The following is a 26,647-nucleotide window of genomic DNA, read 5'->3' on the forward strand; positions in this document are numbered from 1 at the left end:
AACTAAAACGATGTAACTAATAATGGTATATTTATGCTTCCAGCTTGGAAAATGTCATGGCATTAGAAGCTTCTGATAGGCATAATTGGAGTCAATTGGGGGTGGCCAGAATTTTAGAGAATGACACAAATATTAATTTTCACAAAGTCTGCTGCCTCAGTTTGTATGATGGCAATTTGCATATACACCAGAATGTTATGAAGAGTGATCAGATTAATTGCAAAGTCCCTCTATGCCATGCAAATGAACTATTAACTTTCTGAAGGCACTGTAAATATAAAATACTTTGTGGATGGGTGCTCCCGCAGTGCAAAAAGCCTTGCTTCAGATGCAGGTTTGAGACCCGTGCCAGCTGCTACCGGGAGTCTCATGATGTGGCTTTGGTTTCAATTTAGACTCCTCCCATCCTCTATGTAATTATTGGCGGAGAGTCACGTCATGTTTTTCGATATACTGTAGGCCTACCGTAGGCGACATGAGTCTCACTAGTGTTGATTAATGTGCTGTTAAGTGGTGTAGGCCTTGTTTTTTAAGAGAATATTGAAGTTAGAAGCAATAGGATTTGAAGCAAAAGCCTACAACTATTTTAGCACTATTTCGCGCTGCTCTGAGACAAGCATGGGGACTGATCTTGAGGTTTTTATTTTGACTGAATCTCCGTTTGGGTATTAGTTAGACAACAATTAGGGTGTAGAAATGTTATGCTCTTAGTGTAACCTTTATTTAACTAGGCAAGTCAGTTAAGAACATTCTTATTTACAAGGACAGCCTGCTCATACTGTAGCCTACTCCCAACCGTCACGTTGTACAACGCCATATTTTCTGTTCCATCCTAATAGAAACTCAGGTTTTTTTCTTTTTTTTTTCTTGGAATAGAAACACCATAATATTAAGCAAATTAATTAAGCAAAATGTCTTAATCAGTCCCATATACTATGTTATTACAAAAACAGGTTTTAATTTCTCTAGTACAGCCACTATTGAAGGCTATCAAATGCTTCTCAAAGATGCCCTCTGGTGGTCAAACTAGCACTAACTATCATTAATGGTACCCGTGGTTGGCACTTAAATAACGTGCCATAGAATTCTGTGGCACCACGTAAGCTGTGCTGCAGTATGCAGCAACTTTTAAAGGAGTAACCACTGTATGTCATATAATCAGAGATGGATGAAATTCATTCTCTTGTTGATTAGTCATTGCTGCCATGAGTCACCGTCACAGGCTCTGTTTTAATTACTGAATAATTATGTTTATAACTAAATCAACTTCCTGCAGGTACCGCTGATGCCACTACCACCTACAGTCTGGACATTCTGTACTCTGGCTCGGGGGTCCTCAGGAGGAGCAACATGAACATCTACGCAGCCAGTAACGGCGCCATGCTACATGGCCTCCAGGTAAAGAGAATGAATTGGTGAATTGATAATGAAGAATGAACAAATATGTCAATATGAAAAATATTATGAAAATGTGATTGAATTTCAAGGCCTATTTTATTTCCTCATGTATTTCGTGCTCTGTTTGCCAGATTCCTTAGGAATGCATTCCTTAGGCTCTAATCTAGATTTCACATGAGTGTGCAGGTGCACAGCCAATAAGAATGTTTTTTTCCCAGAAAATGGCTTTATTACAGACAGAAATCTGGAGGTCCTGGGATGGCGTGGTTAATTGTGGTATTACCCTGGTATTCACACCCCTTGACTTTTTCCAAATGTTTTGTTACTAAGTGGGATTAATATTTATTTAATTGTCTTTTTTTGTCAACGATCTACACAAAATACTCCGACCTTTTAGGTGTTTTAGGTTATTGTCCAGCTGAAAGGTGAATTTATCTTCATCTGTCTGGTGGAAATCAGACTGAACCAAGTTTTCCTCTAGGATTTCACATGTGCTTAGCTCCATTCTGTTTCTTTTCTATCCTGAAAAACTCCCCAGTCCTTAGCATTCCCATAACATGATGCAGCCTCCACTATGCTTGAAAATATGAGGAGTGGTACTCTGTTATGTTTGGGGCTAATCCAATACAACACGTAACACTTTGTATTCAGAACCAAAAGGGCATTGCTTTGCCACATTTTTTTTGCATTATTGCTTTAGTGCCTTGTTTCAAACAGTATGCATGTTTTGTAATATTTTATTCTGTACAGGCTTCCTTCTTGTCAATTAGGTTAGTATTATGGAGTAACTACAATATTGGTGATCCATCCACAGTTTTCTCCTATCACAGCCATTTAATCTTTGCAACTGTTTTAAAGTCACTGTTGGCCTCATGGGGAAATCCCTGAGCGGTTTCCTTCCTCTCTGGCAACATAGTTAGGAAGGACTCCTGTATATTTGTAGTGACTGGGTGCATTGATACACCATCTAAAGTGTAATTAATAACTTCACTACATTCTCAAAGGGATATTTAATGTCTACTTCTACCAATAGGTGCTCTACTCTGTGAGGCATTGGAAAACCTCCAAACCTCCCTGGTCTTTGTGGTTTAATCTGTGTTTGAAATGCACTGCTCAACTGAGGGACCTTACAATTATCTGTATGTGTGGGGTACAGCGATGAGGTAGTCATTCAAAAATCATGTTTAACACTATTATTGCGCTCAGGGTAGATCCATATAACTTATTATGACTTGTTAAACAAATTTTTACTCCTGAACTTATTTAGGCCCACCATAACAAAGGGATTGAAAACTTATTGACGCAAGATATTTCTGCTTTTAATTTGTAAAAAGATATATATTTGTTTTTTAAATCAGGATTTAACACAACAAAATGTGGAAAAAGTCAAGATGTGTGAATACTTTGAAGGTACTATGTCACTATCATTGTGTTATTATATTCCATGTCATTTATAGGAAACTTTTATCCAAAGCGATTTTCTGTTATAGGGTTTTACCTCGATCATTTTAATATTATACAGTGGGTATCAAAAGTATTCAAATTTTGTTGCGTTACAAGGTGGTCTTTTTTTGTCATTGATCGAAGTTAAATTCTCTGTCGAAGTCAAAATAATATTTTTTTATTATTATACAAATGTTATAATGAACAATAGTCGTTGCATAAGTATTCACCCACTTTTTATGCAAGCCTAAATTAGCTCAGGAGTCAAATTTGTCTTAACAAATCACAAAAAGTTACACTGAATCACTTGTGTGAAATAATAGCGGTTGACATTTTTACAGCACCTGTAAGGTCCTTCAGTAAAGTATTGAATTTCAAGCACAGATTACAAAGACCAGCGAGCTTTTCGAAAGCCTAATAAACAAGGGCAGTAATCGGTAGAGGGGTAACAATGTCAAATCAGACATTAAATATCTCTTTAAGCATGGTCAAGTTAATAATTATGCTGTGGATGATGTATTAAACCACCCAGACATATCAGAGATAGTCATCCTTCTGAACTGAGCTGCAGGATGGGAAGGAAACTGCTCAGGGGTGTCCCCATGAAGCCATTGGCGATTTTAGAATAGCTACGGAGTTCAATGAATGTGATTGGGGGGGGGGAAATGTAGGATGGATCAACAACATTGAAGTGACTCCACAATAATGACCTAAATGAATGAAAAGAAGATTAAAAAGATACAGAATAAAAATATTCCCAAACATGCATCCTGTATGCAGCAAGGCACTAAAGTAATACTGAAAGGAAAAATGCAAAGGAATACACTTTTTGGCCTAAATGCAAAGCTTTAATGTATGGGGAAAATCCAACACAACACATCACTGAGTAACTGCCTCCTTATTTTCAAGCACGGTGGTGGCTGCATAATGGTATGCTTGACATCGGCAAAGACTGGGGAGTTTTTCAGGATAAAATGAAAATAGATCGAGCTAAGGACAGGCAAAAGCATAGAGGAAAACCTGCTTCAGTCTGCTTTACACCAGACACTGCATAAGGAATTTGCCTTTCAGCAGGACAATAACCTACAACACAAGGCCAAATCTACATTGGAGTTGCTTACTAAGAAGACAGTGAATGTTCCTGAGTGGCCAAGTTACAGTTTTGACTTGAATCTGCTTGAAAATCTTTGGCAAGACTTGAAAATTGCTGTCTAGCCATGATCCCCAACATCTTGACAGAGCTTGAATAATTGTTAAAAGAATAATGGGCGAATATTGGTGTACAAAGCTCTTAGAGACCTCACAGCTGTCATTGCTGTCAAAGGAGTGATTATAACATGTAGTGACTCGGGGGTGAATCTTTTTCTAATCATGGAACATAAGTGTTTTAATTTTCAAATAATCGGTAACACATGTTACTGTTTTCTGTAGATCATTGACCCAAAAATGACAATGAAATCCTTTGTAACACAATAAAATGTGAAGAAATCCAAGGGTGGTGAATACTTATTATACCCACTGTATATGTAGTCATGTAGAAGAGCAGAAGCGAAGATCTTGCATGCTCTTGGGTTAAGTTTGCCCTAGGTACAGCTTATTTTATTGGGAAAAATGCCAAACTGACTGAAGATCAGTGTTTAGGGGCAACTTCACCTCACACTGACTTGCTGCACTCAACTAAGGAAGGTGGACCAACCAACAGTGCCGACTTGTTGACACTTAGATTCTGATTGCCTTATTTTATCTCTCGCTGTCCAGGTGGCGATTGAGGCGCAAGGCATGGAGTCCCTGATTGCGGCCAAGCCGGACGAAGGCGAGGAGGACCTGGAGTCCTTCGCTGGGATGTCGGCCCTACTCTTCGACGTCCAGCTGCGGCCTGTGACCTTCTTCAAGGGTTACAGTGACCTCATGTCCAAAATGTTCTCCATGTCCGGCGAGCCCATGAACGTGGTAAAGGGCCTGATCCTGCTCACTGACCACTCCCAGGTTGGCACTCTTAAATCAATGAATCAGTCAATCAAACTTTATTTCAAATGTATTTTAATAAATCACAACACACAAATTAACTTTGCGTTCATTCAACTTGTTCCTCTGTATCATATAAAGTCACTGATACCTCCTGACATTAAAAAAAAAAAATAATCTTCATATAGACTATTATAGGTGTTGGTATCTGCCTAGGCCACATTTTAGTTGTCTGCCTTGTTCAGCCACTTGGTTTCAAACCTCTCTGACACTAGCACTCACTGGTGTGTTTTCACTCCTGTTTTCTCTCTTCTCCTACATCATTTCAGGTCATCCAGCTTCAGTCTGGGCTGAAGGCCAATGCCGAGTTCCAGGGTGGTTTGGCCATCGACATCTCAGGAGGCATGGAGGTCAGCCTGTGGTACAGGGAGTCAAAGACCAGCGTCAACAACAAGTAGGGAACCTGGGTTCAATAGTGATGGGCAGAATGCAAACAAAAACACTTTTTCAGTTGGAGCATTCTTCTCATATGTTGCCAACTGAATGTACTTAGTCATGCTTATTGTTGGATCATTTGGAATAATCATCTTTTGGTGGGCACAGATTAGAGAAAAAGGCCAAGATTCAATCCAATGCGTTTTTATGGAATAGGTCACTATACTTGACTTTTAAAGTGATATGTTATGCTTAAGTCTACATGTGCAGCATTTACAAACTCAATTGGTAATAAATGATTGACGTTAACTGCACAATCTAAAAATGACACCTGATTCATTTCATCCACTGATTCATAGAGCAAGCTCGCGAGTGGCTACGTGACTATTCTTGTCTCCATCCGATATATGTGAAGGTGACGTCATTTCATTCAGCATTAGATTAGAGTAGTTGACTGACACTTGCTGTCAATGCAAACACAATGGCCAGAAAACATCATCGGTCCAGTAGATAAATATATGACATAATCCAGTGATGGAACTGTAAAGCGCCTATCTAGATTCTAAGACTTTACAGGAATCAGGGACTATATTCATAAGGGGCCCGATTTCAGATTTAGTACATACACGCCTTTCCTACGCGAAGTTTGTATTCAGACTTACCTTATGCAGGTGCGTAGCGGGCTTTGCAGGCGTGGTTCCCTTTTGAGCTCTGAATACATTTCACTTCAACTGCTGAAAACCCTCCCACTTGCTGGCCAACAGATTTTCTCATGGAGATTTCATTCTATAGGGTTTTCAGTACATTTATCTAAAGCCATTCCTTTAAATTAGGTGTACCTTTTTAAAATTAGTCTTTTCTCTACAGACTCAGTAGAATGTATGGAGACAACGATTCAGAATATTAGGGATCAATGAAATATAAATCGACTCTGTAGGTTTGGAGCTATACTGTCATTTGCGCAGAAGCCTTCAAGTTTAAGCCCAGCATTTCATCAACATCACTGTGGAAAAGGTGATATGTTGGTATACTTCAGTTTGCTGCCATATGACTTGTTTTGTATTTGTCTCCAGCGTTCATAAGGTAAAATAGATCTAAAACTATTGTGATCGATTGATATTTACAATTCCCTTATCCATAAGGTTTACTCATTTACCTAGCACTTACAATTTTTTGTAAATTACAGTGCATAGAGAATGGTGTTGCTACTTTTGTTTTAAAAAAACAAAGTAGATGTTCCACATGGAACCGACAGATTCCTGGACCTTATTCATCATTTCATTGCACATAAAGGTGGTGGAATTATGAGGGAGTGAAGGTCAGAATAGTGTATCTGTAGACACACCTCCACCACACCATCTTCATTTCTTTGATCTCCACCCCAAACTACTGGCGGGTGAATAGCATGCTATTCCCCCAAAGCGTCTCAGACTAGGACCAGGTTTCTCCTGTCCATGCTGTAATCTTATTCAAAAAGGCTAAACTGATCCTAGATCAGCAATCCTACTATGAAACATTTAATTCCAGTGCTTGTATCACCTATTTGAGGGTAGTGGTCTTGACAATGTCAAGTTGTTTTGTCTTGTCAAAAATGTTATCCAAGAAGTGATTTGGTTGGTCTGATCTTAGTGCCATTGGGATTGTTCCTCCAAATATACTAGTTGAAGAAATGAAATTTGCTCGATTCATGACTTCCTAGAGTTGGAACGCTGATCTGGATACTGTAGATAGACTTTCTTGGTCTTTGTTTCGCGATGGCATTTTAGGTGGCATTCTGTGTTGGCTCAAAGTCAACAAGGGGAATGGCAGAGGCAGGTGTATGGATCCTCTCCTCTGATAATAGACCAGCAGGCTATCTATAGGAGCAGAACAAACCCAAGTGAGCAGAACAAACCCATGTGACATCTAGGCAAAAGGCATGCTTCCACAGACAGACTTTCAGATGGCTTGGCAGTGGCCATTTTAAGATTTTCAAGCATAGAAATATGACGATAGCGGTTTCATATTCAGACATTCTCAAGTTTGTAAAAGATTTTTGTCACACCTCTGTGTCCATCACCAGTCACCACCTGTTAATTGTCTGTTGAGTTAAAAGGCATTTTACTGGTCAAAGGCTAGCCAAATGCAAATGAATCTTTTATTTGAGAAAAAACACAAATTATTCTCATCTACCCATTTTTATTTGTCATCTGTAATTGTGTCTATTTGCAGGGGAGCCATGGTGGTGACCGGGAATGTGACCGTGGACATGGACTTTGTGCGCACTGGGATGGAAGTGAGCTTTGAGACAGAGGCGTCGCTAGACTTTATCACCACGGTCCAGTTCTCGGAGTACCCCTTCCTGGTGTGCATGCAGATGGACAAGACCACCTTCCCCTTCAGGTAGGTCGGGGCTAAGACCAATTGCAGCCTAGTGAATTCTACATTGTATTTTCAGTGAATTAGGAATGAGAAAATGGCTCATAATTCCACCTGTACAGTCTCTGATTACATAGCTCATGAATTGACATTGTCCATTATTGCAGTGAGTCCCTAACAAAATACGAGAGCCTGCCATCAGGGAAGCGCTACGTGTCGCGCAGGGGCCACAAGCAGCTGTTGCCTGGCTCGGAGTTCCCTCTCCACCAGGAGAATTCCAACATGTGCAAGAGGGTGTTTGACTCAGACTGGTAGTCTTCTCCGTGTTTATCCATCGGTAAGAAGATGGAAGATATTTTGCAGAGTGTAGAGAGTTATGGCCCAACAATCCTATTTTGTTATTACGTCATAGTGTAAACAGTATTTTGTATGAGGCGGATAAATGGATGCTAGCTAGCTAAGATATGACCATTTGTAAAATGGCAAAAGTGAACTGTCTTGTGCCTTTTTTTGTTGATCTGATTGGAAATTGCATGCATTTATTTAATCGCTTACATCAGAGTTCTGTTTACTGCAAAATCGCTAACTAGAGGCTAGCTGTTTACTACTATTTATCTCCCTTTCGATCTCCACAATGCATTATTTACAGTGTGACAATCGTGTAATAGGGTTGTTATTCTTCCGATGAGTCCTACTTGACATTCTATCTGAAGAGTTATTTATTATTATTATTATGTTTTAAATGTTAAAGCTTTCCAGGAACACCTACTGTATCACACCACATGCATGTTTACATTCTTAATTCAACGTTTTATTTCAAATCAGGAATTTCTGTGGTGCCTTTTTTATGAATTTGTTTGCATATCTATTTATATGGGTATATGAGTCATATACTCAATATAGCTAAGTGATACAACACAATATTCACCTATGTAAATATGGTACATATCATTGGGTTTGCTGATGCTATGGTTGAATTTACTGGCATTTACATAAATGCTCACATTACACAGTTTCTAGATTGTTTGTTTAATTGAAGACATGGATGTGGTTTCCAAGACTGCAAAGGTTGAATTACAGTTAAGTCATTGCGTAACAATATAAAATAATGTTTACAGTACTTGATTCACTCTGTAGCTAGCTTGAAGGAGCTGTTACATGAGACCAGATAACGCAGGGTTAATTTATTGAATTCATTTCTATGATTTTAACTTCTGGATGTTAAACATGTATATCAATAGGAAAGTGTCTGATTAATTTATTTACACATTTGTAATTGATCCTATTTAGATAATTGTGTCCCATATGAAATGTGACTTGATATTATAATTAGTACATTAAGCCTTTGATGTATTTTTTTTTGTACCATAGTTTGAGATCAGTTTGTTAGGGTTTGTACTTGACCAACAACAAAGCGTGTACTGGAACCACTATGCTCCATTGCAGTGCTTTTCTGGCATTACACTAGTGTGCATGTGTAAGATTATTTTCAATAAAGCTATGAAATACAATTTCCATTCTGGTTGTCTTTTGACCTTTCCCACTAACATTACTGACCTGTACATGGCCATTCTGCCTACTTGGTTAAGCTATCAGAACACTGGTTTACCTGAAATTTCTTTAGATGATAATAATAATAGATTTCCTGTGTGGCTTGTTCAGTTTGACCATTTTAACGCATGTCAATCATAGTAGAAAGGTATGGGAAGAAGTACAGTACATATAAGGGATATTTACAGATAGTGCCTTCAGAAAGTATTCATACCCCTAGATGTATTCCACATTTTGTTGTGTTACAGCCTGAATTAAGAATATATTAAATAATTTGTTTTCTCAACCATCTATAGACAATACCCCATAATGACAAAGTGAAAACATGTTTCAATTTTTTTTTTGCAAATGTATTGAAAATTAAATACAGGATTATTTATGTATGTATTCATGCCCCTTTGTTATAACACTTCAAATTGAGCTCAGGTGCATCCAATTTCCTTTTGATCATCCTTGATATGACTCCACAACTTGATTGGAGCCCACCTTTGGCCAATTCAGTTGTTTGGACATTATTTAGAAAGAAACACATCTGTCTATAACAATTGACAGTGCATGTCAGAGCAGAAACCGTACCATGAAGTCCAAGGAACTGTCTGTAGATCTGCAAGATGATAGAATTGTGAAGAGGCATATAGCTTGGGTAGAAAACCATTTCTAGAGTTTCCAAAAGCACAGTGGTCTCCGTCATTGGGAAATTGAAAAAGTATGGAACTACCCAGACTCTGCCTTGAGCTGGCCATCCGACCAAGCTGAGCAACCGGGCAAGAAGGACCTTAGTCAGGGAGGTGACCAAGAACCCTATGACCACTGACAGAACTACGGAGTTCCTTGGCTGAGATTGGAGAAACTGCCAGAAGGACAACAGTCTCTACAGCACTTCACCAATCTAGTCTTTATGGGAGAGTGGCCAGACGGAAGCCACTCCTGTGAAAAAGGAATATGACAACACACCTGGAGTTTGCAAAAAGGCAAGTGAAAGACTCCGAGCATAGGGAAAAAGATTCTGTGGTCCGATGAGACAAATTTTACTCTGAAGCCTAAATGCAAAGCACTATTTCTGGAGAAAACCAGGCACAGCTCATCGCCCATCTGACACCATCCCTAACGTGAAGCATTGTGGTGGCAGCATCATGCTATGGGGATGCTTTTCATTGGCAGAGATTGGTAAGGTTAGAGGGAACAATTTAATGGAGCCAAATACAGGCAAATCCTTAATGAGAACCTGCTTCAGAGTGCAAAGGAAGATGTACTTTCCAACAGGACAATGACCCCAAGCATATAGAAAAAGCAATGCTGGAATGGCTTCAGAACAAGAATGTGAAAGTCCTTGAGTGGCCCAGCCAGTGCCCAGACTTGATTCCCATTGGAAAGATTTTAAAATTGCTGTTCACCTCTGCTCCCCTTCTAACAGAACTTGAGAAATCTGCAAGGAAGAATGGGAGAAATTCAGGCTTTAACACAACAAAATGTGGAATAAGTTAAGGGGTATGAATAATTTCTGAAAGCAATGTATATTTACAGGATATGGTTACAAATATAGGGGAGAGCATTGATTCTGAATCCCAAATTGACCCCTAACCCCTAAACTGCAGGCGGTCCTGTTGATCTGAGATATCAGCGTCATGGAAATCGCTTCATCTTGCCTTATGATTGGCTGTGTGGAAATGTTACCATATCGCCTCCACCTATCCAATCCTCTCAGATCTACGGAGTGGCTAGGGATTAAGGGCCATGGGTTGATTTGGAATTCAGCATGACATGAGAGTGAGTAAGTGTGTGTGTGAAGGATCACTGAGTGAGTCGTGCACCCATTTGCTGACCCGGGTGAGGCAATAAATCGTGTCTGGCCTTGTGTCGCAGTTGTGACATCAGAGCCCCCGGTTGGCATCCAAGCACAACAACTGGGGCTTAATGGAGATTCTTTAGGAAGTGCAGAGAGCAGCTGGGTGCAAAGGGCTGTCTGCCAGTCTCACTGCCTCCATGGCAACAATGTAAACACACCAGCAAACTGTCAGGTTGAACTTAAGCCCGGGCCGGGTGAGGTTTCAGGGTCGTCAGAAAGCTAACCTTGCACCCTTCAGCAGACAACAAACATTTTTATGTGTCTCTCTGAAGAAAATCTATTTGCTCTTCTTGTTTTTTATTTATTTAATTTACCTTTATTTAACTAGGCAAGTCAGTTAAGAACAAATTCTTAATTTCAATGACGGCCTAGGAACAGTGGGTTAACTGCCTTGTTCAGGGGCAGAACGACAGATTTTACCTTGTCAGCTCGGGGATTCAATCTTGCAACCTTTCGGTTACTAGTCCAACGCTCAAACCACTAGGCTACCTGCCGCCCAAGGGCAGGATACATTTTTTTCTAGGAGCAGAAAGCTCATGTTGCTCATTCAGTGGAGCAGAAAGCTCATGTTGCTCATTCAGTGGAGCAGAAAGTTGCTGGAAAGGATTGGGGGGGGGAAATCATATTACCAGCAACAGAAATTATACAAATTGACCAGAAAAACACTGGTTGGGACACCACTTTGTGTGTTTAAAGATATCTGTGATTCCCAATGTTTTGATCACTGTCAATATGTTATGGAAGTAACATAGCAAAGAAAATGGGCACAAGCAAGACAACCATGATGAGCAACATACGCAACGGACAATGTTAATTAGCTTGCAATTTGATTTATTCCAAACACTTGTAGGCTTTTGGGCCTACAGTGCATTTTTTTCACCTCAGTCAACTTGTTATATTTCATCACTGTCACCTTGCAAGTGCAAACACGGCACTGCTTCATCTAACAAACAAACTCTGCATTGACCTCCCAGTCTCGTGCTCCTTCTTAGGCCGCCATCTTAAGTCCATAAAGCACAAAACCTACGCAACATATACATAATGTCTCTTTTGTGTGACTGTCTTGCAGACTCCAAGGCTAATGTAGCCAATCAATCTTAATAGCGCCATTCTTTCTCTCTCGTTCGTTCACGTACATTGCTCCCATCTCAACATTACTTCCCCATCCATCTTTCAACATCTTTCAAAAAGCAAGCATATATACTGAATGTTTCTTTCATTGGGCATCGGGGAACCCGAAAGCTGTTAGATTCATGGGCTTGGGGAGGGATATTGTGCTTAGGTGAAGTTGTAAACTGAGATTGCTTATTCAATTACTCATAATTTATGCTACATTGTGATTGGGTAGCTCTTTACTAAATTATGTCATCACTTTGACTAAGCTTTATTAGTCCACATATTGTTCATGTTAGTGACAAATTATAACTCAGTAAGTTCTGAAATTCTAACATCCGCTAAGTTGAGCTACTGACAGGTTGTCATTTTTCAGAAATGGAAATACAATGAACAGAGTTAAAGGTAATGACATGTTAATGACACTGTTACACATATTTCTGTTGTAGTCAGCTAGACAAGAACATCTAACATTTCAAAATGAAATACACATATTTACACAGTGCCTTAACAGCCGGAATTCAAAATGTATTCAATAAATAAAAAATTCTCACCCATCTACACACGATACCACATAATGACAAAGTGAAAACATGTTTTTGAAATGTTTGCTAACTTATTGAAAATTAAATACAGAAATGTCTCATTCACATAAGTATTCACACCCCTGAGTAAATACTTTGTAGACACCCTTTTGGCGGCGATTACAGCTGTGAGTCTTTCTATTTAAGTCTCTAAGAGCTTTCCACATCTGGATTGTGCAACATTTTCCCATTATTCTTACAAAAATTATTCAAGCTCTGTCAAATTGGTTGTTAAGCATTGCTAGACAACCATTTTGAGGACTTTGCCATAGATTTTCAAGTAGATTTAAGTCAAAACGTAACTCGGCCACTCAGGAACATTCACTGTCTTCTTGGTAAGCAACTCCAGTGTAGATATGGCTTTATGTTTTAGGTTATTGTCCTGCTGAAAGGTGAATTCATCTGCCCAGTGTCTGGTGGAAAGCAGATTGAACCTCTAGGAGGGGGACAGTGAGATCTGAGCCTCATGTAAAGAAAGTATATTTGTGACTGACCGCCTCGATTTGGTCTTTTGTAACATTGTTTTAGTAAAAAAAAAATTACATTAGATAAACGTTGACTCCCTAGACTCACAGCTAGAAAAACTGTATATCATACACTGCAGTTGAGGAACAAATGGAAAAGTAATTCTGCTTTGAAAGTTGAAAAACCTGTAACCCCACTTTTGAGAAAATTGAGCTAAGCCTGTGCTTAGCTCAGTTCCGTTTATTTTTTATCCTAAAAAACTCCCCAGTCCTTAACAATTACAAGCATACCCATAACATGATGCAGCCACCACTATGCTTGAAAATATGGAAAGTGGTACTTAGTAATGTGATGTATTGGATTTGCCCCAAACATAACACTTTGTATTCAGGACAAAAAGGGCATTGCTTTGCCACATTTTTTGCAGTATTACTTTAGTACCTTGTTGGAAAAGTTGTATTTTGTACTGGCTTCCTTATTTTCACTCTTGTCAATTAGGTTAGTATTGTGGAGTAACTACAATGTTGTTTATCTGTCCTAAGTTTTCTCCTATCACAGCCATTCAACTCTGTAACTGTTTTAAAGTCACCATTGGCCTCATGGTGAAATCCCTGAGCGGTTTCCTTCCTTAGACGCAACATAGTTACGAAGGAATCTTTGTAGCCTGTATCTTTGTAGTGACTTAGTGTATTGATACACCATCCAAAGTGTAATTAATAACTTCACCATGCTCAAAGGGATATTCAATGTCTGCTTTTTTTTTTACCCATCTACCAATAGGTGCCCTTCTTTGAGAGGCATTGAAAAAACTCCATGGTCTGTGTTTGAAATTCACTGCTCGACTGAGGGACCTTACAGATGTTTATGTGTGGGGTACAGAGAGGATGTAGTCATTCAAAAAATCATGTTAAACACTATTATTGCACACAGTGAGCCATGTAATTGACAATAATAAAATAAAATAAAACATTTCTAAAAACATAATTCCACTTTGACATTATGGGCTATTGTGTGTGACACAAAACCTCAAATTAATCTATTTTAAATGCAGGCTGTAACACAACAAACATTTTGGAAAAGTCAATTCTTTCTGAAGGCACTGTAAGTAGTGTGAATGTACTGTTCAGTAGAATGTGCTACTTTGTGTCAGGATTCAATTAGACTTCATTCTACTATTCAATAATTCATCAGGATTAATGCGTAACAAATTTCCTTTTGAAGGACAAGAAACATCATCAACCAATCTTCAACTGTTACAGTATGCACTGCTTTTGGTTGGTAAATAAAATCATTTATCTAGCCTGCCAAGTGCACGAATGTGCCCAACAGCAATTACACACCCTTAAGAAGGAAATTCAGTTTACATACCACAGTATATGAACCATTTCATAAAAACCAACAACACAAGAAATGATATGTAAAATAAAAATACAAATAAATTGTCTTCTCTGGTTTGACATTTTGAAAGTTATCATGTTTGACGTTTGAATCCAAATGTTTGCATGATAAAGGTGAAATACCGTTAGTCAATTTAATCCACCCTTTTGTAACAGGTGAACATTTTTAAAATGTTATAGATCCATGGCCCAGTGGGTTGTACTGTGACTATACTTTCTTCCACAGTGGAATCAACTCACAGGGTACTTTTTTATACAGTACGTTGTCACAGACAGAAAACTCAAATATATTTTTCAGGTTCAAATACTGACCAGCAGCTGAAAATACCTTTTAATGCATTTTCTAATGTGTAAAACAAGAAAAACAGCAACCTACAATATGCATATTCAAACATGGAACTTAAAAAATCAAATAAAAACTGAAGAAAGCACCATTGCTCTAAGCGTGAGTGTCTATTGTTGCACTGCAAAATTGTTCAAAAGGAAAGATTAGTATATTTTTTACATTTGGAGTCAATTTCATGTTAGCTCATTCATCCCTGGGTGTGAGCTGAAATTGTATTAATAAATGTAAAAGTCCACATACCAATTTGTTTTAATAATGAGCAATTTTCAATGAATTCATTTGATTTCAAATCATAACCTGAAATGACTGAATTCAAATTTGAATTCACCCCAACCCTGGTCCTGATTGAATATGAATATAAGCATTTTTTACAATTGGTATTCAGAATGGGCATGAATTAGCAGTATCCACAATTTTTTTAACATTTGCCATTTAAAAAGTGAAAGACAATTCCTTTCCCCGTTCCTGTTCCTGTTTACAAGTAGGTAACCACCCAAAACATTGTGAAATCTTAAATAAAAAATGCTTATGTATGAATGAATGATCGACTGATGCATTTCTAATTTATCTGAGTTCTTCTGTAACACGCTAGCCTGTTGTCTGTTCACATAATGCATAATACCTCACAATTACTAAACACATACAGTACATACACACACTAACCCTAACCCATGTCATTGTTCTTTTACACGTGAGTGTAAAAGTTAGCCAAAACCTATAGAGGAGGTTATCCCATAAAATGTCTCAACTATAGCTGGCTCCCCTAAGCCTACAGTAAAGCTACTTGGGAAACATTTGCCCCAAATATACGATATAGCCAACCTCTGACTCTAAACAACCACTAAATATGTGGCAGGTACCAGGGCTCCAGCTTTTCTCAGCAACACACTTAGTGTGTTTCTCTTAAGTCTTTGCATACAAGGAGAGTGCCATACGAATGTCATATAAAAGCACATCAAATCATACAATCCAATAACTGTGTGGCTATTAGCTGCAAAAGGAGGAAACAAAGGGTGCAGCTAGAAGTGTGATCTTGTTACTACTTCTCCAGGTCACCAAAGAGCCAAGAGAAAAAGGAAACACCTCAGTTTAGAGAATAAAAAACTCCCTCATTAAAAATAATTCCTGGATTGGATTTTCAATCTATATGATGCACTGAACTAGAATTAACCCCCCTGCAAATGCAAATGTTTTCCAATGTATGGTGTAATAGGGTCTATTGTACGTCTACTGATTAAATATTTTTGTTGAGGACAATCACACTCGCGCACGCAGACACGCACGTGTGTAACTTTTATAGAATCTTAATTGGAAAACAGTTTACATTATTTCCTTTTGAATCACAATATTGCAGTGCCTGAATCCAATTGCTTTTGAACAAAAGGAATGTTCTGTAATCTAAATATAGATCTGAAAGCACTTTTACAAAGCAATTAGCTACCTTACAAACAAGTAGTAGGCATGAAGCATAGCTTTACAGATACAGACGTGCTGCAAAGACCACCGGCAGGATAGGGTTGGATGGGGCGGTGATGGTGGCAGGTGGTTGGGCTTGGAAACATTGTGGGTTCAGGTGGAATTTGGTGGACTGGGTGCGAAGAAGGGTGTGAGAAGATTACCATGAAACATCTACTTATCACAGGACAGGCTCCTCAAGAAGCACTCCTGTGTAGAAAAACAACAAAGGATGGTGGTCAGGACACATGCAATAAAACTTAATCATGATAAGGGTTCATTTGAAAAGGCTTGAGTTTGTTTTTATTTTCTTGGCGAACCTCACACCCAATATTATATATTTTGACCACATCCACTTTTGCAACAATGGTGCAGTAAATTAAACACTCACATTAACTATTATACCTGTGTGATACTAATTACTCAATAAATTGTGTTCAGAGGCTAATTCAGTGGCCTTGTGTTTAGAGTGTCTTCCCTGACATTGGAAGGTTGGGGGTTCAATCCCGGTGAGTCATAGCAAAGACTGGGACCTGATGCTTGGCACTCGGCATTAAGTAGATGGATTGGGGGTGAGGCCCGGTGATATACTGGCATCCTGTCCAGGTGTACACCAAGCTACCTCACACTACAGAACAGGAGATAGGCTCCTGTCCTATGGGCTTTTCTGGCTTGGACAAGGTTAATTATTTAATTGTATTGATAAAGAGACAGGACACCACGATGTTAGCTTTAGGGATGCCCTTTATGAAGATAAAACTGGATATGTAACACAGAGCATGCTGTAGTACAGTGGTTCCCAACCAGGGGTACTAGGAAGCCCGGGGGCATTTGGACTAACCACAGTGGGTACTTGAGAAGACTCAGGAGACCATAGGCCTACTGGTAAAATGCACAAGAGGGGGTACTTCTAGGGTACTCCCCGCAGAGCAAAATTAAGTTGGTGGTACAGTAACCGAAAAAGGTTGGGATCCACTGCTGTAGTACATCATGCTACAGCAATAACATCGTACTAGCATGCTGTTATTTAAGTGATAATGCCCTCGTAGCCAGTGTTTGGAGGCTATATTGGCACGGGTGTTGTTAGGCCCGAGACAAAGTCTTTGTGGGAATTATCACTTTTAAACAACAGGTTACCAACATATTCAAAACATTTATTTACATATTTTCATTTTAAAAGTTATTCTGATTCATTTAATTCATACTATTTCATCCTTCCACAAGATATTGTGCCAACACATATCTAGGGTTGATTCCCAAGCGGGCTGGTCGTTTTTCTATCAGTTCGGTTGCCGGAGACACGACCCAGTCATTAAGTCTTTTTGTTCTGTAACTATAGACGCGACCCAGTCGTTCGTTCTAAAAGTTCTATTGCCATACTGGCTGGCAACGTTCTTATTCCTTGCTTGCTAGCTAGGCAACTACAGCTGACTTGCAGTCATGTCAAACAGTGTGGCCAGAATAACAACAAGGTGGCTGCATTTGCATTTGTTTAAGCTGTTTTCTAGTGACATTTGTTTGGATACATCCATAACAATGAGCTAATGATGCACGAATTCACCTGGCATAGAACAAAATGCTCTCTCGTCAGGACACTGTTCAGAGGAGCTAGCCAACAACACAGCAAGCACAATCACTTCGGTTCGCTGAAAAGACTGCAAACTAGCTACACTTCATTTTGTTTGACCTGTTTTCTATTGACTGTTCTTTGTATATATCCATAAAAATGATACTGATTCATGATTTCGACTGGCTGAGAAAAGCTGCCTGCCTGTCTGTCTCGTCACGACTTCCGACAAGTTCATTACTATGGGACAGCTGTAGATCGAATTTGAATTTTGATAGAATGTTGCAAATGTCAGAGAGACAGACAGCAAGTTTTATACAAATTTGTTCTTAACTGACTTGCCTAGATAAATAAAGGTTAAATAAAGGCATTTTAACGTCATAGATTTAGCTGGTGGTAACTTGTGGAATAGACACTGGCTGGAATGTGGTTTTAACCAATCAGATTAGACCCACCCACCCATATGAAAGTTATTTAGTAGTTGCCTTCTGATAGCAAGTTCAGCAACTTTTATCATTCATTATCAATAGCCATTTAACTTCATGACCATGCAATTACAAAGCAACTACTATATTAAGTTATAATATAAGATAACACAATGTTATTACTTGAGTAATTACATCGTTATTAAATAGGTCTAACATTTCATATAAAGTGTTAACCTTTAATTCACAGCACCATCATTGCGAAAGTGGACATGGTCAAAATATTGGGTGTGAGGTTCAGTGTGGTGTTATTATACAGGAATAAGAGCAACTTAATGTAAAGTGGGACCCTTAAAAGACACAGTGAAACGTAGTAAAAGTATGTAACCCCTTTACGTAAGAGCTGGAGGTCAGCACCGCTCCACCTCCTCCACTTTTAGGAGAGAGGGGCGACCTATAAAAAGTTGAACCTGCTGCAGCCTCGCTCACCAATCTACCCCCCCCCCTGCCCCCCTCCAGCATCTGATCTCTCCCAGCAGCTGTCCCCCTCCTGCATCAGCACAACAAATACTTTACATTGCCTGACCTTTTCTCTCCCGTCGCTATCACAGCCGTGCCCAATGCTACCACTCAACCCCATCTGACTCCCTAGCCATTGACCCAGCTGACATGTATCCCTCATGCAATCGTCCCAGTACACCGACACGTGTGTGTGTGTGTGTGTGTGTGTGTGTGTGTGTGTGTGTGTGTGTGTGTGTGTGTGTGTGTGTGTGTGTGTGTGTGTGTGTGTGTGTGTGTGTGTGTGTGAAAGAGAGGATGAGGACAGAAGGGGTAGGGGAGGGTGCGTAGGGTTGAGGAATTGATTTTGAGTTTCAATATATCCACAAACGTCAATACAGAAAGGATAGTGCCAATGGAAATCTCCCTTCACATATACAGTGCCTTGCGAAAGTATTCGGCCCCCTTGAACTTTGCGACCTTTTTCCACATTTCAGGCTTCAAACATAAAGATATAAAACTGTATTTTTTTTTTGTGAAGAAACAACAACAAGTGGGACACAATCATGAAGTGGAACGACATTTATTGGATATTTCAAACTTTTTTAACAAATCAAAAACTGAAAAATTGGGCGTGCCAAATTATTCAGCCCCCTTTACTTTCAGTGCAGCAAACTCTCTCCAGAAGTTCAGTGAGGATCTCTGAATGATCCAATGTTGACCTAAATGACTAATGATGATAAATACAATCCACCTGTGTGTAATCAAGTCTCCGTATAAATGCACCTGCACTGTGATAGTCTCAGAGGTCCATTAAAAGCGCAGAGAGCATCATGAAGAACAAGGAACACACCAGGCAGTGGTCTGATACTCCTTCCATTTCAATATTATCGCTTGCACAGTGCTCCTTGGGATGTTTAAAGCTTGGGAAATCTTTTTGTATCCAAATCCGGCTTTAAACTTCTTCACAACAGTATCTCGGACCTGCCTGGTGTGTTCCTTGTTCTTCATGATGCTCTCTGCGCTTTTAACGGACCTCTGAGACTATCACAGTGCAGGTGCATTTATACGGAGACTTGATTACACACAGGTGGATTGTATTTATCATCATTAGTCATTTAGGTCAACATTGGATCATTCAGAGATCCTCACTGAACTTCTGGAGAGAGTTTGCTGCACTGAAAGTAAAGCTGCTGAATAATTTTGCACGCCCAATTTTTCCATTTTTGATTTGTTAAAAATGTTTGAAATATCCAATAAATGTCGTTCCACTTCATGATTGTGTCCCACTTGTTGTTGATTCTTCACAAAAAAAATACAGTTTTATATCTTTATGTTTGAAGCCTGAAATGTGGCAAAAGGTCGCAAAGTTCAAGGGGGCCGAATACTTTCGCAAGGCACTGTATGATACATTTAGTGTTGAGGAACCCAAACTTGAGTTTATTTATTTATTGAGTATATTTCCCCCACGAAAATGTCATTAAGTTAAATGTAGATGTAAGTGATAAAATTGTGTGAAATACATTTTCAACATTTAAGCTGTATTTTGTCACAATAACCAGGTTTCCAATCCAACCTTTTTATGCACGTAAAGTACATGCCGGATAAACAAAAATGTATGACAGGCCTGATGGAAACAGCAAATTTGTCATAAACTTTCCAAATGTCGACAAAACAAAATACGCTAGACAAGGTAGGATTTTTTTGTCTCTAAAATTAATTATGAAAACGCTCTTATGTGCAAATATTGATATAATAACCATCATATTGAAGTAAACTTGAAGTCACACGATGACATGTTGTGTGGTCCTCCGACTACGACTCGGGGAATGTTTATTAGGCTACAGATGTAAATAAATGATGATGAACTTCACAGGGTGGTGAAAGTGCATGGTGATGATCTTGATGCTCCTTTCCAATAAATATCGAGGATCCAGTTCTCTGCTGCCAATGACTGGAACGAATTGCAAAAATCACTGAAGCTGGAGACTTATATCTCCCTCTCTACGTTTAAGCATCTGCTGTCAGAGCAGCTTACCGATCTCTGTACCTGTACACAGCCAATCTGTAAATAGCACACCCAACTTCCTCATCCCCATATTGTTATTTATCTTCTTGCTCTTTTGTATCTCTACTTGCACATCATCATCTGCACATCTATCACTCCAGTGTTAATGCTCAATTGTAATTATTTCGCCTCTATGGCCTATTTATTGCCTTACCTCCCTAATCTTCTACATTTGCACACACTGTACATACATTTTTATATTGTGTTATTGACTGTACGTTTGTTTATGTGTAACTCTGTGTTGTTGTTTTTGTCGCAATGCTTTGCTTTATCTTGGCCAGGTCAGAGTTGTAAATGAGAACTTGTTCTCAACTGGCCTACCTGGTTAAATAATGGTGAAATAAAATAAAATGTAAAAACAAATCTGGTGACATGATGATTGATGCTTGGCTGCTGTTTGACAAATGAAAATAATCTCACTCTTTTCATTACAGACAGAATCTCAAAACGCTTGTTAAGCAAAATAAACGAGCAATTTAAAAATAAATATACAACAGTAGCTAGATCCAGTCTGTTTGAGTGCTTCTTGAAGCCTTCAGAAGATGGACAGCCGCAGTCATGAGAGGATCTGATGATCTGGAAGGATCTGATGATCTGATAGTCAGCAGAGGTGGGGACCAGAGTTGGTGGCAGGGCGTCTCAGCCTTTTTGCAGCTCTTCTTTACTGGGACTCTGTGATGAGCTCCTCACAGAGTACAGCCCACTCCTTACTTCAGAAGTACCCCCTAAGCAATGAAAAGGCTGGCCCCCTGTCAACTCTGCATGCATAGCCTCCTCTTGGGTCACCATTGTTGAAAAACAACCCAAAGGTGTTGTAATGGAACATACACCTGCGAGCTAGCATTAGCTAGCTTATTGGCCTTGCTGATTTTCATCAAGATACAGGCAGGATTCCAATTCATGATATCAATACTTGATCTGCATGCTTTTAGCTGTTGAAAAATGAAGTTTGTAAAAAGTATTTACATAAAAACAATTAAATATGTAAAAAATGTACATGAGCTCTTTGCCTAGGCTGCCACTAGGCGCCATGGTAATTATAGAACTCTGATGTTATACAGTTCATTTGGGCAAGGAATGTGGCTGGATTCTGTAAATAACATAAGACCACTTTCGACAAACATTGGAGTGAACTGTGACTTTCATTAGTGGATTGTATGTGGACATACAGTGTGTTCCAAAATGATTGACACAATTGATAAAGATGACTTTATAAAATAAATAATTCAAACGAAATGTTATTTGTGCCAAATACAACTGGTGTAGACTTTACCGTTAAATTGCAAGATCGCAATTTCAAGATTTCAATTTCAAGATCGCAAGATCGAATCCCCGAGCTGAAAAGGTACAAATCTGTCATTCTACCCCTGAACAAGGAAGTTAACCCACTGTTCCTAGGCCGTCATTGAAAATAAGAATTTGTTCTTAACGGACTTGCCTAGTTAAAGGTTAAAAAAAAGAAGAAGCTTTCTTACGAGCCCTTCTCAATGACGCACAGTTTAAAAATAATTATTCAAATAGTATTTTAATTCAAACACGAGGAATAACAGTAAAATACTTGGAGCTAAAAACAGGGAGTACCAGTACCAGATCAATGTGCAGAGGTACGAGGTATTTGAGGTAGATACGTACATGAAGGCAGGGTAAAGCGACTCAGGATAGATAATAATAAGAGTAAAATAAAGAACAGAGTAGCAGCAGCAAATGATGACTTTAAAAGTGTGTGTGCAATGTGTATGTATGTGTGTATGTGTTGTGTTATGTGTGTGTGCGTAGTCTATTTGAATGTGTGTTGGCTTTAAGTGGGAGTGTCAAAATAGTGAGTGTACGTAGGGTCAGTGCAAGATAGAGTCAGTGGAGATAGTTCGGGTACCATTCATTGACTATTTAGCAATCTGGCTATTCAGATACTGAGCTATAAAGTATGCTTAAAATATTTGGGAAATGATATTATTTTATACGAATACAATTGCTCAGAGTGTCACGCCTTGGTCTTAGTATTTTGTGTTTTCTTTAATTATTTGGTCAGGCCAGGGTGTGACATGGGTTATTATGGTGTGTTTTTGTCTTAGGGGTTTTGTGGGGTGTCTACGTAGTCTATGGCTGCCTGAGGCGGTTCTCAATCAGAGTCAGGTGATTATCGTTGTCTCTGATTGGGAACCATATTTAGGCAGCCATATTCTGTGAGTGTTTTCGTGGGTGATTGTTCCTGTCTTTGTGTTTGCACCAGATAGGGCTGTTTCGGTTTTCATTATTTCATTTCGTTAGTTTTGTAGTTTCTGTATGTATAGGTTTTCCTTCATTAAAATATATCATGAATCATCATCACACTGCATTTTGGTCCGATCCTTGTTCTACCTCTTCGTCAGAGGAGGAGATAGAAGAGAGCCGTTACAGAATCACCCACCACACCCGGACCAAGTGGCGTGGTAACAGGCAACAGCGGCAGCAGGAGCAGCGCGACAAGAATTTCTGGACTTGGGAGGAAATCCTCGACGGGAGAGGACCCTGGGCTAAACCAGGGGAGTGTAGCCGCACCAAGGTGCAGCGAGAGAGGGACTGGACATGGGAGGACGAACTGGACGGTGAAGGACCTTGGGCTCAGCCTGGAGAATATCGCCGCCCCAAGGAAGAACTGGAGGCGGTGAAAGCGGAGAGGCGCTGGTATGCGGAGGCAGCACGGCGACGCGGATGGAAGCCTGAGAGTCGGCCCCAAAAATGTATTGGGGGGGGGGGGGCTCACAGGGAGTATGGCTATGCCAGGTAGGAGAGCTGCGCAGAGAGCTGGGCTAGAGAGACCGGGCAGGCACCGTGTTATGCTATGGAGCGCATGGTGTTTCCAGTGCGGGTGCATAGCCCGGTGCGGTTCATACCAGCTCTTCGTATTGGCCGGGCTAGAGTGGGCATCGAGCCAGATAAGGTTGGGCAGGCTTGGTGCTCAAGAGCTCCAGTGCGCCTGCAAGGTCCGGTCTATCCAGAGCCACCTCTACACACCAGTCCTCCGGTGGCAGCTCCCCGCACCAGGCTTTCTGTGCGTGTTCTCTATCCAGTTCCACCAGTGCCAGCACCACGCATCAGGCCTACAGTGCGCCTCGCCTCTCCAGCGCTGCCGGAGCCTACCGCCTGTTCAGCGCTGTCGGAGCCTTTCTCCTCTCCTGCGCTGCCGGAGTCTCCCGCCTGTTCAGCGCTGTCGGAGCCTTTCTCCTCTCCTGTTCAGCGCTGTCGGAGCCTTTCTCCTCTCCTGCGCTGGCGGAGTCTCCCGCCTGTTTAGCGCAGCCAGAGCCTTCCTTCTCTCCAGCGCTGCCGGAGTCTCCTGCCTGTTCAGCGCAGCCTGTGCTGCCAGTCTGCAAGGAGCAGCCTGAGCAGTCAGTCTGCATGGAGCAGCCAGAGCTGCCAGTCTGCATGGAGCAGCCAGAGCTGCCAGTCTGCATGGAGCAGCCAGAGCTGCCAGTCTGCATGGAGCAGCCAGAGCTGCCAGTCTGCATGGAGCAGCCAGAGCTGCCAGGTTGCATGGAGCAGCCAGAGCTGCCAGTCTGCATAGAGCTGCCAGTCTGCATAGAGCAGCCAGAGCTGCCAGTCTGCATGGAGCTGCCAGTCTGCATAGAGAAGCCAGAGCTACCAGTCTGCATGGAGCAGCCAGAGCTGCCAGTCTGCATGGAGCAGCCAGAGCTGCCAGGCTGCATGGAGCAGCCAGAGCTGCCAGGCTGCATGGAGCAGCCAGAGCAGCTAGATCCGCCAGTCAACCAGACTCTTCCAGATCTGCCAGTCAACCAGACTCTTCCAGATCTGCCAGTCAACCAGACTCTTCCAGATCTGCCAGTCAACCAGACTCTTCCAGATCTGCCAGTCAACCAGACTCTTCCAGATCCGCCAGCCAGCCAGGATCTGCCAAAGCCAACTACCTGCCTGAGCTTCCTCTCAGTGCTGAGCTTCCTCTCAGTGCTGGGCTTCCTCTCAGTGCTGGGCTTCCTCTCAGTGCTGGGCTTCCCCTCAGTGCCGGGCTTCCCCTCAGTGCCGGGCTTCCCCTCAGTCCCGAGCTTCCCCTCAGGCCCGAGCTTCCCCTCAGGCCCGAGCTTCCCCTCAGTCCCGAGCTTCCCCTCAGTCCCGAGCTTCCCTTCAGTCCCGAGCTACCCCTCAGTCCCGAGCTGCCTCAGTCCCGAGCTGCCCCTCAGTCCCGAGCTGCCCCTCAGTCACAAGCTGCCCCTCAGTCCAGTGGGGTTCTGGGTGAGGACTATTAGGCCATGGTCGGCGGCGAGGGTGGATTATCCCAGGACGCGAGGGGGAGGAACTATGACATTTATGGAGTGGGGTCCACGTCCCGAGCCGGAGCCGCCACCATGGACAGACGCCCACCCGGACCCTCCCTATGGTTTTGAGGTGCGTCCGGGAGTCCGCACCTTAGGGGGGGGGGGGTTCTGTCACGCCTTGGTCTTGGTATTTTGTGTTTTCTTTAATTATTTGGTCAGGCCAGGGTGTGACCTGGGTTATTGTGGTGTGTTTTTGTCTTAGGGGTTTTGTGGGGTGTCTACGTAATCTATGGCTGCCTGAGGCGGTTCTCAATCAGAGTCAGGTGATTATCGTTGTCTCTGATTGGGAACCATATTTAGGCAGCCATATTCTGTGAGTGTTTTCGTGGGTGATTGTTCCTGTCTTTGTGTTTGCACCAGATAGGGCTGTTTCGGTTTTCATTATTTCATTTCGTTAGTTTTGTAGTTTCTGTATGTATAGGTTTTCCTTCATTAAAATATATCATGAATCATCATCACGCTGCATTTTGGTCCGATCCTTGTTCTACCTCTTCGTCAGAGGAGGAGATAGAAGAGAGCCGTTACACAGAGAAAGAGATTGTTTAACAAGTAATTTTTTTCTCAAAAAGGTAGGGGTCAAAATGATTGACACCCCTGTTTTCAATACCTTTTCAGGATAACTGCACTGAAAATGTGTTTTAGCCAGAACTACAGACGGCTATATCGGTCCGCTAATACAGGACTAGTGTGAGATTTTTTTTCTTGTATTAAAAAATATATAACTTTTTTTTTTAAGATTGGGGGGTGCTGCAGTACCCTCAGCACCCCTACTGTACTTCCTGTGGCATAGGGTTATTGTATTGCTGGAAGATCCACTTGCGGCCAAGTTTCAGCCAGGTTTTTGGCTAAAGTGTCCTGGTACTGGGTAAAGTGCATGATGCCATTGACCTTAACAAGTGCCCCAGAACTAGTGGAAGCAAAATAGCCCCATAACATCAAAGAACCACCACCATATTAGGAATGGGTTATTTTCTGCTCATGCATTCTCATTTTGATGCCAAACCCATCACTGGGATGCATGGCCAAAGATATTTATTTCCATGTCATCAAACAAATGTTAACACCTGGGGCCTCATTTATCAAAGGTGTGTGCTCACAAAAAATACTCAAATTCAAATTAAATCAAATCAAATTGTATCAAATTGTATTAGTCACATGCGCTGAATACAACAGACCTTACAGTCAAATTCTTACTTACAAGCCCATAACCAACAATGCAGTTTAAAAATATGAATAAGAATAAGAAATAAAAGGAACAAGTAATTAAAGAGCAGCAGTAAAATAACAATAGCGAGACCATTTACAGGAGGTACCGGTACAGATTCAATGTGTGGGGGCACCGGTTAGTCGAGGTAATTTAGGTAATATGTACATGTAGGTAGAGTTATTAAAGAGACTATGCATAGGTGATAACAGAGAGTAGCAG

The 26,647-nt window shown here is 40.8% G+C and overlaps 2 protein-coding genes across 6 annotated transcripts in view; one reads left to right on the plus strand and one right to left on the minus strand.

Annotated features, from left to right (window-relative positions):
* LOC109894203 (microsomal triglyceride transfer protein) overlaps positions 1–9,114 on the plus strand; it is a 39,826-nt gene extending 30,712 nt beyond the window's left edge. For all 4 annotated transcript variants that reach the window (XM_020487492.2, XM_031828504.1, XM_020487493.2 and 1 more), the window contains 5 exons: positions 1,277–1,398; positions 4,600–4,827; positions 5,136–5,260; positions 7,453–7,623; positions 7,767–9,114. In XM_020487492.2, coding sequence (XP_020343081.1) covers positions 1,277–1,398; positions 4,600–4,827; positions 5,136–5,260; positions 7,453–7,623; positions 7,767–7,914 — 794 coding nt within the window. In that variant the 3' untranslated portion in view covers positions 7,915–9,114. The remainder of the gene's footprint in view (positions 1–1,276; positions 1,399–4,599; positions 4,828–5,135; positions 5,261–7,452; positions 7,624–7,766) is intronic.
* Positions 9,115–11,462: 2,348 nt separating this feature from the next.
* Positions 11,463–26,647, minus strand: part of LOC109894204 (uncharacterized protein C4orf54-like) — a 28,359-nt gene continuing 13,174 nt past the window's right edge. For both annotated transcript variants that reach the window (XR_002255853.2, XM_020487496.2), the window contains one exon: positions 11,463–16,566. The gene's annotated coding sequence lies outside the window, so the exon portion shown is untranslated. The remainder of the gene's footprint in view (positions 16,567–26,647) is intronic.

This window comes from Oncorhynchus kisutch, linkage group LG7 (assembly GCF_002021735.2).
Source record: "Oncorhynchus kisutch isolate 150728-3 linkage group LG7, Okis_V2, whole genome shotgun sequence".
Lineage (NCBI taxonomy): Eukaryota > Metazoa > Chordata > Actinopteri > Salmoniformes > Salmonidae > Oncorhynchus > Oncorhynchus kisutch.